The sequence below is a fragment of the Anolis sagrei genome, chromosome 1, assembly GCF_037176765.1.
Source record: "Anolis sagrei isolate rAnoSag1 chromosome 1, rAnoSag1.mat, whole genome shotgun sequence".
Lineage (NCBI taxonomy): Eukaryota > Metazoa > Chordata > Lepidosauria > Squamata > Dactyloidae > Anolis > Anolis sagrei.
Genome location: NC_090021.1, coordinates 68,745,272 through 68,759,460, shown reverse-complemented (window position 1 = coordinate 68,759,460; position 14,189 = coordinate 68,745,272). Strand labels below are relative to the sequence as shown.

Sequence of the window (14,189 nt, the reverse complement as noted above, 5' to 3'; positions counted from 1 at the left end):
TCACAGATTCTTTTTGCACGGTCTGCCAAGGCTTTGATGGTGCTTCTTTTTTTACTTTTTTGACCCAATGGATACTCCACCTCAGACATCAGAAGAGCTGCAAGACCAAGAACAAGCCACAAGAGTAAAAATGAAGATCCACCCAGAGGAAAAGTGTTCCTGCCATACATCAAGGGAACCACTGATCGCATAGGGAAGCTGATGAGGAAACACAACATACAAACAATCTACAAACCCACCAAGAAAATCCAACAAATGCTACGTTCAGCAAAGGACAAGAGGGATCCTCTCACCTCTGCAGGAGTCTACCGTATACCATGCAGCTGTGGACAAGTCTACATAGGGACCACCAAACGCAGCGCCCAAACAAGAATCCAGGAACATGAAAGGCACTGCAGACTACTCCAACCAGAGAAATCAGCCATAGCAGAGCACCTGATGAACCAACCTGGACACAGCATTTTATTTGAGAACACAAAAATGCTGGACCACTCTCACAACCACCATGTCAGACTGCACAGAGAAGCCATTGAAATCCACAAACATGTGGACAATTTCAACAGAAAGGAAGAAACCATGAAAATGAACAAAGTCTGGCTACCAGTATTAAAAAATTCTAAAATTAAAACAGCAGAGAGAAAAACAGGCAGGGACATCTAATCACCTTTCAAGAAGAGTTTGCTCCAGGCACAGTCAGCCCATTGTATGCTAATCAAGGTGGTCAGTTGAAAAGATTCACACCTAGCCCAACTTACAAAAGCCTTTTGTCTCACCCTGGTCATTCCACAGATATATAAACCCCCTTTTTTCCCAGCTCCAGCAGACCTCACCCTCTGAGGAAGCTTGCCATAGATGCAGGCGAAACGTCAGGAGAAATGCCTCTAGAACATGGCATTATAGCCCGAAAAAACCCACAAGATCTGAGTGATTCCAGCCATGAAAGCCTTCGACAATTATTATTATTATTTATACATTGCTTTATCTTTCCTTAAAGCGGCTTGACATAAAAGCATTCGCACGCAATTTAAAATATACAAATATGCAACCATTAAAACTGAATTAAACATATTCAGTTTAAAACCACAGCACCCACTGAATTGATCTTTAAAATCTTCTTTAAAAGCCTTCCTGCATCAAAATATTTTAGCTTGCTGTCAGGAGTTCCAGAGGCAGGGAGTTCCAGAGTTGAGGGACAGCTATGGAGAAGGAAGGCCTATTCACTCGTTCCCACCAACCAGGCTTGAGATGGAGGTGGGACCAAGAGAAGGGCCTCTCCTGCAGAAATCAGGGCCCTGGCAGGTTCGTAGAAGGGGATGCTTATTCTTGATAAGTATGTATAACAAATATCAGGCATTTGATCTGACTCACACTTATCCGAACATAAATATCAGTCTTTGAAATCATCACACATATATGTACCTTTTGTTTTCCTACAAATACTCTTGCATTTTCATATGGCAAGCCTTCTCTGGCAAATCTGACAATTCCATTTCAACACAGAACCCTATCAGAGAGCTCTCAAGTGTTTGGATTCACAATAACATGCCCAAGTACAAAGTGTTTTAAAATAAACAATTCCTGAAATACAGTATGTCCCTCCCCAAACATTTGCAGGGGATACATTCCTGAACTTACCATGGAAACAGAAAACTATGGATAATAGTGAACCCTACCAAAATGAACAACTTTCACCAGAAGTTAGCATAAAGTCACACTGGAGAACAAAGAAAATTCTTAAAGAGATATCTTTTATAGAATTTGCTAGGCCCCCAACATACCCCTATGGTAACTTGTGGTGAAAAAATACAATTGAATGGCATGGGGGATCTAGAATATTCCTGGAGAGAGCACATTTTGTCAGAACTAGGTAGATGAAACCATAGGTACTGGTCCCATAGGTATGGGGGCTATGCTGTTTTAAGAGTAAGTAGCAGTTATGGGGTTAGGTTTGACGCTCCATCACATTCTAAATTGCCTCATCACACTTTCTAGCTTTGAAAAGTTATCTATTAAATTATGAATGCCATGAACTGTTATTTAAAATTACACTATTAAAATCTGCCTGTCATTTCAAAGCTATTTTGTGTATTTCTAAGCCATTTTGTGCACTGATTCCATGTTAAGACATAAAGGAGATAGCGCCTTTTTCAAAGAAGTAGCTATATTAGTAAAGTTCAATATGCTCAAAAGGAGTCTCCTGACATTTTTATGATTAATACATATATTTTAGCAATTTTTTTAAAGATTACAGTTCACTATCTCCAATGCATGATATATAACGGAAGCACCACAACTCAAAAGAAACTCCAGCACAAGATGTCAAACACTATCTACACTCACTGGGGGGAAAATGGTTGTTTCCCCCTTGTTATTTCAGTATTTAATCCACAATTCATTGAATCTCTCCAAAATCATTTAACTCAGGTAACAAAATTGGTTTGAATGCATTTTACAATTCTACACAAATATGAAAAAGTGTTCTAATGTAGTTTTGACTTAAGAAAACAGCTTAAAATTTAAGCTTTCATATTTTAAACTAGCTGTTCCCTGCCATGCGTTGCTGTGGCCTAGCCTGTGTATATGTGTTCTGTGTGTGTATATCTATTTGTGTATATGTGTGTTTTCGTATATATATATGTGGTTTTGCACATGTGTTGTAATGTAATTTTTGTGGGTTTTTTTTTTTGCTTTTTAAGCCTCTTCTGCTGTGTTTTTCAGTGTTTTATGAGTGATGGTCACTTTTGGTATCAATTCGTCTAGTGGTTTTTGAGTTATGTTAATCCTACGAACATACATTACATTTTTATTTATATAGAAAGCAAATTTTTAATTCATATGGCCGCAAAGCTATGATTGGAAGTGCAAGACGAACACCTGCTGAATTGAGTAGAATATCAGGTGAACAGTAGAGGTTCTAAGCCCTGTATGGCTGCTTGCTCTTTGTCTTACTAACAGAAACAGAATAAACTATCCAAAAAACTTCTCTTAATTTTTATGATTTACAGAGGTTGCTGAATGCAGTTTTTGGTGTAGGGATATCATCTCTTTCCAACTTTAGCATACATATATTACAGGCACTTTAACTTAAGTTAGCAGAATGCTGAAGAAACTGGACACTTAGTAGAGATAATTAACTACTGTCTCTGTAAATTTAAACTAAGATGTGTAGCTGCTTGAGGTCAGGGTTGTGCGCTTAGGCAAGTCACTACCTCAGCTTCTGTGCTGCAAAGGCAAATAATCTCAGATCCCAAGACTTCCATTAAATACTCTCTGGTACCAGAGAAAGGGCATATCCCTAAGATTCCCATGTTTATATGAAAAAGATAGGATAAATATCAAGTTTAAATATAAATAAGTGTACTTGAAATGCTGCAGATGAAGCAGCTACATAGATGTGATTGAATATGAATGAGTGCTAGAGGACAAAGTTGCAAGATAGAGATCTCCAATGCTAATTTTCATGGTTCTGAAATTTTTAAGATGAGTGCATTGTTTAAACAATATCACCCCTAAGACTCTCCATGTCCTTCCCTAACAACTGTATCAACTGCTGGTTGTAAGCCACCTTGAGTCCTTTGTCAGAACAGAGCTACTTGATGGTCACTTATATGAAAAGCTGAGCATGCAGTACACTAGCAGTAATATTCTCAGAACTGTCTACAAAACCTTAGTGACACCACGTAGCTTCCAGATCATTGGCGAGGCAACAGAGTGTGCTGGTCCCCATTTACCTTACAGACTAAATCAGCATTTTGGCTCTCTGACACTTGCTGACTGCAGGAGAAAAATGAGTAAGTTCATCTCTACTAGGTTTGGCTTCCAGAGTCAGCTGACAAGCCCAGCTCAGGCACAATTAAGAACACAGCTGTAAGCTGCTTTGGTTGATTAGATGACAGAACCTTTCCTGAAGCTATAGTATGTTTCTGTGTAAGTCACTGCAGCCCAGCAGGTTATAAGAAAACAGGACCCAGTCACACAGCCTGACTGACAAATTCACCTCACTACTTTATGCAGATAGATTAAAAGGTGCAGAAAGTCTCATATTGCAGTAGAGAAAGGCTTTCTGTTAACAGAAGGAGAACAACACAATGAAAAAGGGAAAAGGAAGATGGAAGAAACAGGAAAGCAGAAGTCAGCATGAGTACTTAAATGTTAACAATGCGTTTTGGGGGGGGGGGGGGGAAGGAAATAGTATGAAATCCAGTCAGACCTAAAGACCCTAAAAATACCAGCTCCCATCTGATCTTGGAAGCAAAGCAGGGTCAGCCCTGCTTACTACTTGGAACTGGCAAAATCAACTATGAGGACTACCTGCCTAAGTAAACCCTACAAACTTCATAAGGTTGCTTTAAGTTGACAGATGACTTGAAGGCATGTGCACACAGAACATTCAATATTATTTTAAGAAAGATAAAATCTAGCATTGTTGAAAACTCTGAAACAATCTACTATTGTCCATATTTCTGGAACCAGCTCCATAAACCTGCATGGAAATACACAAGACCTAAGGTAAACATGCTGAATCAAAACCTGGATGGGCTGAGGATGAACATGAGGAGCTCAATGCCCCATGACACTTAAGAAGAGGAGACCAGCATTGATGGATCAGACCCGAGATCCTCCTAATTCAACATCCTTTTTTTCTGCACTTGGATGCTCACAGAAACCCACAAGTGGACACCAGAGCAACAGTCTTCTTCCACTGTTAACTCCTAGAAACTGGTACCTTGGATCTTTGAGAGAGTAGTATACAGTAGGTAGTCACTGATAAATGTTATATATTTCTGGATGTATTGTAACTGTGTATTAAAATAGTTACAATTGGCCCTTTACATTTGCAGGTTTAACTTTAGCTGACTTGATTAATATGCTCTTCCAGAACATCTAGGTCAGTGGTTCTCAACCTGTTGGTTTCCAGGTGTTTGGTTTACAACTCCCAGAAATTCCAGTCAGTTTACCAAAACATCTGGGGGTCCACAGGCTGAAAACCACTGATCTAGGTCCTCCAAGGTGACTCTGGTCAGCTTCTACTAGAAGTCATGCTGGAGGACATATACATTTCTAGACAGAACACTTCTATGGCCAACTTACACAGCAACCCAGCTTATCATAAAGTTATCCCGGAGGATCTAGAGCAGCATTTCTCAACCTGGGGCTCAGGACCCTTGGAGGGGTCATGAGGGGGTGTCAGAGAGATCACCAAAGACCATCAGAAAACACAGTATTTTCTGTTGATTATGAGGGTTCTGTGTGGGAGGTTTGGCACAATTCTATCATTGGTGGGGTTCAGAATGCTCTTTGACTGTAAGTGAACTATAAATCCCAGCAACTATAACTTCCAAATGTCAGGGTCTGTTTTCCCTAAACTCCACCAGTATTCACATTTGGGCATGTTGAGTATTTGAGCCAAGCTTGGTCCAGACCCATCATTGTGTGAGCCCACAGTGCTCTCTGGATATAGGTGAACTACAACTCCAAAACTCAAGATCAGTGCCCACCAAACCCTTCCAGTATTTTCTGCTGATCATGGGAGTTCTGTGTGCCAAGTTTGGTTCAGTTCAATCATTAGTGGAGTTCAGAAGGCTATTTAATTGTAGATGAACCATAAATTCCAGCACTACAACTCCCAAGTGACAAAATCAATCCCCCCCACAACCCCACCAGTATTAAAATTTGAATGTATTGGGTCTTTGTGCCCAATTTGGTCCAGTGAATAAAAATACTTCCTGCATATCAGATATTTACATGATGATTTCTAACAGTAGCAAAATTACAGTTGTGAAGTAAAAATGTAAATAATTTTATGGTTGGGGTCCCCACAACATAAGGAACTGTATTAAGGGGTTGCGGCATTAGGAAGGTTGAGAAACACTCATCTAGAGACTCACAAAGAGATGTTCTTTCAGGTTAAAAAACTGAAGTTTTTTTGTGTACTATTCGTACATTCACAGAGCTCTTGGGTCACTAATGGTTTGGAGGTCCTACTGTATATCCAATCACTTTGGGATCTTAGAAGGGTAAACAAAATTTATAACAATTCTAGATTAAAACCAAAATGATGAATTGTAGTGTTGCCACTCTTCACTTTTTTCTAAGCTAGAATTCCCCAACCAGTCAAATATTTACTTACAGACATGTTGGTTCAGCCTTTATATTGCCCTTCTCTGCATCATTTCTAAGGTGCAACAACCACAATGGTACATAGGATTGTAACTATGGGAAATACTACCACTTCCTTTCACCCATCCCTAGGACATCATTTGTCATTTTCAAAACTGCTACATGATGGGCTGATAATTTTAAGAGGCCGATTATCCTATGATCTCAAATCCTTTTTCTAGTCAGCCACAACCAGTCAAACCACCTGGTAAAATGGCAGTCTTCAGTTGTTTGAGAGAATGCTCTGAGGATAGTTTTGGAGATAAGAAAAGACTGCACTTCTTTTTCCACAACTGAAAAACTGCAAATGCTGTAGAAATGTAAATAGAAATAGCGATCTGATGATTCTGAGACTGATAAAGCTTAATTGCTCATTCCATTTTTTAAAGAATCAGCTTCAACAAAAAGAATAAATTATATAAGTCTGATCTGAGCAGAGAAACATCGCTCCATGCACATGTGATTAAATAAACAACTCAGTTTCCAAGGGTGGAATCAGCTATCAGCAATTGGCAAACACATTTATCTTTTCTCAAGTCACAGCATTAACTATTACAATCCACATGGGCTCAACTTGCCACACCTGTGAAACTATGCTGAACCTAAGGGAAAAGTCCACAATAAAAGGAAGAAGCCACGAAGATCACTTAGCACCTTTATACATTAGGTTCTTAATGATATGAAGATACCAGCAGTTTGAATATAGTGGGCCCTTGATGTCCACTGGGGTTTGGTTCTAGGATCCCTGTGGAGTCACAAGTCCCATTTTATACAATGGCATGGCAAAATGGTGTCCCTTATATAAAATTGAAAAATCCAACTTAGTGTTTTGAATGTTTTTATATTTTCAAAATGTTGATAAATAGATGTGTAAGTGCAGAATCTGTAGATATAAGGTGATGACTATATAACTGGATCTTAATCTAAACCAGTGATTCCCAAACTGTAGTCCAATGGAACACTAGTGGTCTGCAAGAATGAAAAAATGGTCAGCGGCCTCATCATTACTACACCATTGCCTCAAAACCACACGACACAAGAGTGACTGGTCTTGCGATGGGGAGGGGGCAGGGGGTAGAGGATGACTACCCACGAAAGATTACTACTACTACATTAGCTCTAGATTATTAAATATGGTTTTCTATGGGTGAGTAGGTGGTGACTACTGGATGGCGTATGTTCTGTATCAGAAACTAGAGCTGATGTGGTCTATCTAATGCAATTTTCTGAATCAGCACCCCAAATGACTAAACCGAATCTAAAGTCGACCAAAAACTGATTCATAACCCTTTTGGTACTAATGTTGAAGAATGGTCACTGGTCAAAAAAGGATGGGAATCATTTATCTAAATCAGGGGTTCTCAAATATTTTAAACAGAGGGCCGGATCACAGTTGCTCAAACTGTTGGAGGGCCGTATGAAAATTTGAAATTTTTTTTTGCATTAATTCCAATGCACACTGCACATATCTTATTTGTAGTGCAAAAAAACACTTACAAACAATATAATAATTAAAATGAAGAACAATTTTAACAAATATAAACTCATTAGTATTTCAATGGGAAGTGTGAGCCTGCTTTTAGCTGATGAGATAGGATTGTTATTGTTGCTGTGTGCTTTCAAGTCGTTTCAGACTTAGGTTGACCCTGAGCGAGGGCCAGGTAAATGACCTTGGAGGGCAGCATCCAGCTCTTAGTTTGAGGACCCCTGATCTAAACATTTCATGCCAAAGGAGATGGATCTTCCCAGCACTTTGAGGTAACAATTGACAGTGGTTCTTCTGGCAAAAGACCTCTCTATACAGGCTCTGCCCCCCCCCCCCCAAGCCTTTCAGACTTCAAATGCTTTGGAGCTGATCCTAATTCCTTGAGAGAACGGATTTTACATAGTTTGCTCACACATACATAGAAACAGATGTCCCAGATGCCAGACTGGGAGCAGTAAGAGCTATTGTCTGTCTTAGGAGCACAAACTACTGGGTTCCCTCTGCCCCCCTCCAATAAACTTCCTCAGAAAATGCTATAGTGGGGATGTGGAAGGCTTAATGGCCTGTCTTTTAACTCACAATGACTTCCACAAAGTTAATTGAGACTTACTCCTCCCTAAGCAAACAGAGGATCAAGGAGTTAAAGTCTCTTGCAGTGATTAGCAGGTGGACTCTCCTGAGTCCTGTTGGCTTCCTCTGTTGCAATGTCTCAGTTTACTATGAGTTTGCTGACCCCCACCCACCCTCAAGTGAAGAGGATTCAAATCATAGTAATGAGGAAACGTATTGTCCATTCAGGATTTGGAAAATTCCTTTCAAGAAGATTATAGTGATTGGGTTTCTATGAGTTTTCTGGGCAGTATAGCCATGTTCCAGAACATGGCCATACAGTCTGGAAAACTCACAGCAACCCAGTGATTCTGGCCATGAAAGCCTTCGACAACATATAAAATATAGTGACATACTAAAATCTTCAACAACTGAACAATGGTAAGCTAAAGTTTTGGGACCCAGAGCATCAGCCCACTTCTGTTTATCTCTGGAGAGCTTCAACATGCCATCATATTAATTCTTCTTAGAAATAATAATCTACTTAACTAAACTTATGAACATCTCATTTATACTGCTAATCCCTAGGGTCACTTAGATGGTATTATTTTTCTTCTTGACCATCGCCACCATCATCCTACCTTTCTTCAAAGAGTCCAGGGATGATATCAACTTAGGCAAAGCATACACTTGAACTTAAACACCAAAATTATATATTGCAAATTTTGAGGGGCAACTAACCAACATATTCACTTTAGGGACTTACTGGCCATTTACTAAAGCATGAACTGAGCAAGTTAATATTTCAGTATCTTTCTGAAAGAAACTCATTCTCTTGAGCTAATGAACTCTGCCATCCCTCTAAAACTAAGGTTCATTATTAAACCGGCTTCTTAGATACCAATTCTGCAAGAGAAGCACATTCTTTGCCTCCATGTGACCTGTGCAAAGTAATTTAGAACACAGCCATTCAGCGTGAATGTACAGTCCAAGATCAGAAGGGGTCGAAGAAACCTTTTGAAATCAAACCTTTAAGCAAGAAAAAAAAAACCAACACTAGATCCTCTCCATAGTTATAAACATGTCATAGAAATGTGTATTGTTTGCTTTTGAAAGCATTTTCCTGTAAACATAGTACTAATTAAATAAAGGAAGCAGCAAGAATTAGTTGCCTCCCCTGTCATTATGAAGACCTATGCAATATTTAAAAACCCATAATTAGGCATAATTTTGTTTTTGACTTGAAAATGAGTTGAGCTGAAGATGCCTTTCTCCTCCATGGTGTTGCATATCACACCGTCTTTGGAATGAAACTATGGCAGTGTGGGCAACAGGCAAACCTTTAGTCCAATAATATTTTGAGTCTAATAATAATTAAAAAAATCATCTGGGGTGTACAAACAAATGTAGGTTTATAAAAACATCAAAAAGGTTAAGTTTTATTTTTAATGCAACATGAGAAGAAATCATGAGCAGACTTTTCAGAGTTTTCTGCAACTTTCTTTGTAGAGTTATGGGGTTACTTCCAAGGGCAGTGGCCATAGGACTATACCAGGCATGGGCAAACTTCAGCACTCCAGGTGTTATGGACTACAACTCCCACAATTCCTAACAGCCAGTAGGCTGTTAGGAATTGTAGGAGTTGTAGTCCACAACACCTGGAGTGCCAAAGTTTGCCCGTGTCCGTAGGACTATACTCACACTTAGACTGATTACAAAACACAAACATTAAGAATTGAATTGGCTACAATTATAATTTTATTCAAACTTTAAGAATTGTATTATAGTTTTGTTTAAAAAAGAAAAAAATCATTTTAATTAGGACACCAGAAAGGGAACGGAGTTTGTAGACGCTCCTCATAGTCAATGTATTGATTTACCCTCAGGCCATATCACAATACCAAAACAAACAAAAAGGCTTGATCAAACTTGATTACACTTTATGTAGTAAGTTCGATAAAAAAAACTTATAACAATACAGTAAATAATATGATAAAACTTAATATATACATCATGTTTCTCTATCACCCCTACCATTTATCCCAATCTGCCCCACATATGTAGTTATCAGATGTATTGCTTTGCTAAAAAAATAGAGCTGTTTTATATGTTATTTTTGGTCTTGGCCACACAAAAAATATGTTGTTCTGATGTGAGATTCCCAATAAATTGTCCATTTGATACATGGATCAAGGTACAAGTCTCTCACCTTCTGGTACAATTTACAATCAAATAATATGTGTGCTATATCCTCAATTTCAGGAGTTTGTATAGTATAATAGTATGTGCAAGGACTCTGGTAGACCAGGCTTTGAATTTCCATTCAGCCATGGAAACCCCCTACATGATCTTGGGCAAGTCACATACTCTCAGCCTTAGAGGAAGGCAATGGAAAATCCCCTCTGAATACATCCTTTTATATTATCCTGGTCATCCCCTGCCACATGTTGCTGTGGCCCGGTCCATGTATATGTGTTTTATGTGTGTATGTGTGTTTGTGTGTGTGTGTGTGGTTTTGAACATGCGTTGTAATGTAATTTTTGTTTTTTAACTTTTTAAGTGTCTTCTGTTGTGTTTTTTCCAGTGTTTTTATGAGTGATAGTCACTTGTTGGGCTGATAGGTGTATTGTGTCCAAATTTGGCGTCAATTCGCCCAGTGGTTTTTGAGTTATGTTAATCCCACATACGAACATTACATTTTTATTTATATCAATTTATTTATATTATATTATATATTATATCCTGTTATAAGAAGGGACCCATAAGTCAGAGTTAACTTTAAAGTGCATGACAACAGAATCAGTTACATACACTTACATACTCAAGTAGTTAATAGAAATAATCAATTCTACATCTCCATAATTTCTGTAACACTATGAAGCAGTGTGAAACTGCAGCAGGAGATAGACAAACACTTACTGGTTTTGGCATTTTCGGTTCTTGAAGTATTCCTCTTGGTCCGAAAGCAAATGTTCATGCAGCAGCCTGAGGGGGCTCCTCCTTTCTTCTGAGAGACCTGAGCCAAGAATCCGGATACTTATTACATGGGAGTCAAAGGAAGAGACGCATGCACGGCACGGTACAGGAGTTTTAAGCAGGTTAAGTAAGCAGCGATGATTCATTCATGACCAATAATTACTTAGTAACGCCACTGCTTGAGAAGAAAACATAAAGCCAGGAGCCTCACCCAGTGAAGGAAGAACCGAATGGGAAGGAAGGAAGGCCACTTGGGCCGCCACACCCTGAGCAAGCAGCACCTATAATTTCAAGAGATCTTTTTCCAGGGAGGGAAGGAGCTGGGCTGGGTAGATGGATGGAGGGGATTATCTCAGCCAAGTCTCCAAGCAACACAGAGGCCAGGAAACCCCTTTTAGTAAACTTCTCCTTCTGAAACCATGCACTTTTTTCACTAACTGCACTTAAGCAATGACTAGTCTAGACCTGGGCAAAGCTGGGCTCTCCAGTGTTTTGGACTTCAACTCCCACAATTCCTGGCAGCCTCAGGCCCTTTCCTTTCCCCCCTCAGCTGCTTAAGCTTAAGCGGCTGAGGGGGGAAAGGAAGGGGCCTGAGGTTGCCAGGAATGGTGGGAATTGAAGTCCAAAACAACTGAAGGGCCAGCTTTGCCCAGGCCTGGACTAGGCCCTTGATGAAACTACTCTTGAGTAGGCATTTCACAGAGGCCAGGCATTACATAAAAGCATAGACTTAAAATCAAACACTAAAATTATATATTATACATTTTGGGAGAAAACAATCAATGTATTCCACTTTAGGGATGTCTTGACCATCTGAAGAAGGCAAGATGTGGTTTCATTGTTACTTTGGATGCCTTGAAAGTAAGCAAAATATTTCCTGATTGATAGGTCAACATGCAGGTATGATGTAACCAACGCTCTTTCCAGCTTGGGCAGGAACTGTTTCAGCTTCCGCCACCTTTCCAAGGAAGGCTCGGGAGGCAAGTCTCTTCCTTCTCTCTGAGGATCCTTCCATGCAACTGAATAAAATCCCACATGATCTGCTTTGAACTGGGATACATGGCAATGTGGGCTCTGATATTCCAGTTCAAAGCAAATATTGTGGGTCATTCTGTCTTGATATTCTGGGATATATGGCTGTGTGGAAGGGTCCTCAAGGCGATGTTTTTGAGCCTGCATTGCTCAAAGCAAGCACAGGGCCCACCATGGAAGACCCTCCCTCTAAGCACACACATTTCCAGCCACTGAAATCCATGCACTCCCTCCTGCTGAGATGGGATAGCAGGGGGAGGGGCGGGGGGGGGAAGGGGTGGCTCAAAGGGGTCTCCGATTCTCCTCCAGGTTTACCTCAGAAAGAACCAACTGAAGGCAAGTGCAGTGGACAGAGCTGGACTCACTCATTGCACACCCAAAACTTGTTGCAACCAAAGTGGCTGAGGGCTCTTCCACACAGCCCTATATCCCAGAATATCAAGGCAGAAAATCCCACAACATCTGCTTTGAACTGGGCTATACAACAGTGTAGACTCAGATAACTCAGTTTGAAGCAGATAATTGTGGGATATTCTGCTTTGGTATTCTGGGATATAAGGCTGTGTGGAAGGGCCCCCTGAATATCAAGGAAGAAAATCCCACAATATCTGCTTTGAAGTGGGTTATCTGAGTCCAAACTCTGGGCCCTTCCACATAGCCCCATATCCCAGAATATCAAGGCAGAAAACCCCACAATATCTGCTTCGAACTGGGTTATCTGAGTCCACACTGCCATATATTCCAGTTTAAAGCAGATATTGTGAGATTTTTTTGCCTTGATATTCTAGGGCCCTTCCACACAGCCCTGTATCCCAGAATATCAAGGCTGAAAATCCCTCAGTATCTGAATGTGGACTGAATGTGGATCAAAGCAGATATTGTGGGATTTTCTGCCTCGATATTCTGGGATTCAGGACTGTGTGGAAGGGCTTTCGACTCGCGCGAAGGTTTTACTTCCCGGAGAGCAAGTCCGTGAAGTTTCCTCTTGAGAGAGAGAGAGAGAGAGAGATCCCCCACCGAGGAGTCTGGGCTATGACCGGACTCCCCTTCTTTTCAGACGAAACATCCGCGTCTGAGTCAACTCTCGCGGAAAGAAGTTACAAAAGTATTCATTAACCAAAAGAAAGAAAGAAAAAAGCTGTTGGAAGCTGCAGGAGAAGAGAGGAGGAGGGCTCTGGAAACGGGGGGGGGGGGGGGGAGAGAAGAGCCCTCTTCCGAGAACCTTTCCGGCTCTTTTCCCGCTCAAGAGGAAGGAGGGGGCATCCAAGCAGAGGGATAATCCCTCTCCCTCCCGCCGCCACGACACCTGTTGCCGGCGCTGCCTCCCCCGCGCCCGCCACAAAGCCGCCCCAGCCTCGTCCTCTCCTCAGCACACTCAAAGACCCTCCAAAGTGGGGGAGGAAGGAAGAAAGGGGCTGCCACCCGGGAGGGAGACACTTACTTCTCTTTGCAACACCCAAGGGCGGCGGCGGGGTTGGCTGCGTGTCGTCCGCTCTGCCGCTGCTGGTCCCTGGAGCTTGTGGGCGTCGCTGCCTTCCTTCCCTCCCTCCTTCGGCAGTGCTGCTGCTGCTGCAATATGGCTGACGAGGCGGGAGCCGGGCAGCGCCACCAACCCTCGCCTTGGCCCTCCTCCCGCCCCTTCCAAGCCATCTTCCTCCTCCTCCTCCTCCTTGTTTTACCTGAGGGAGAAGGAGGAGCCCGCTGCCTGCTGAGGCCAAGGAAGGGAGTCCCTGAGATTCCCAGACCTGAGCTTCTGAAGACGCCTGCTACAGAGGCTGGCCAAACGTCAGGAGAAAATGCTGCAAACTTGGGTCCTCCCTCCAAGTGTTTTGGACTTCAACTCCCACCATTCCGAACAGCCTCAGGCCCCTTCCTTTTCCCCCTCAGTCCCTTAAGCGGCAATGAAGGCCCACATCCTTGTTTGTTTTTTATTCGTTCAGTCACTTCCAACTCTTCGGACCTCATGGACCAGCCCAGGCCAGAGCTC

General features: G+C 41.4%; 1 protein-coding gene across 1 annotated transcript in view; it reads right to left on the bottom strand.

The window, feature by feature from the left end:
• The window catches only part of EZR (ezrin), a 50,168-nt gene extending 36,393 nt beyond the window's left edge, over positions 1 to 13,775 (bottom strand). The window contains exons 1-2 of the mRNA XM_060753658.2: positions 13,644 to 13,775; positions 11,114 to 11,210 (exon numbers count right to left, since the gene is read on the bottom strand). Of these exons, the coding sequence (XP_060609641.1) occupies positions 11,114 to 11,125 (12 nt within the window). The 5' untranslated portion in view covers positions 11,126 to 11,210; positions 13,644 to 13,775. The remainder of the gene's footprint in view (positions 1 to 11,113; positions 11,211 to 13,643) is intronic.
• Positions 13,776 to 14,189: the final 414 nt, after the last annotated feature.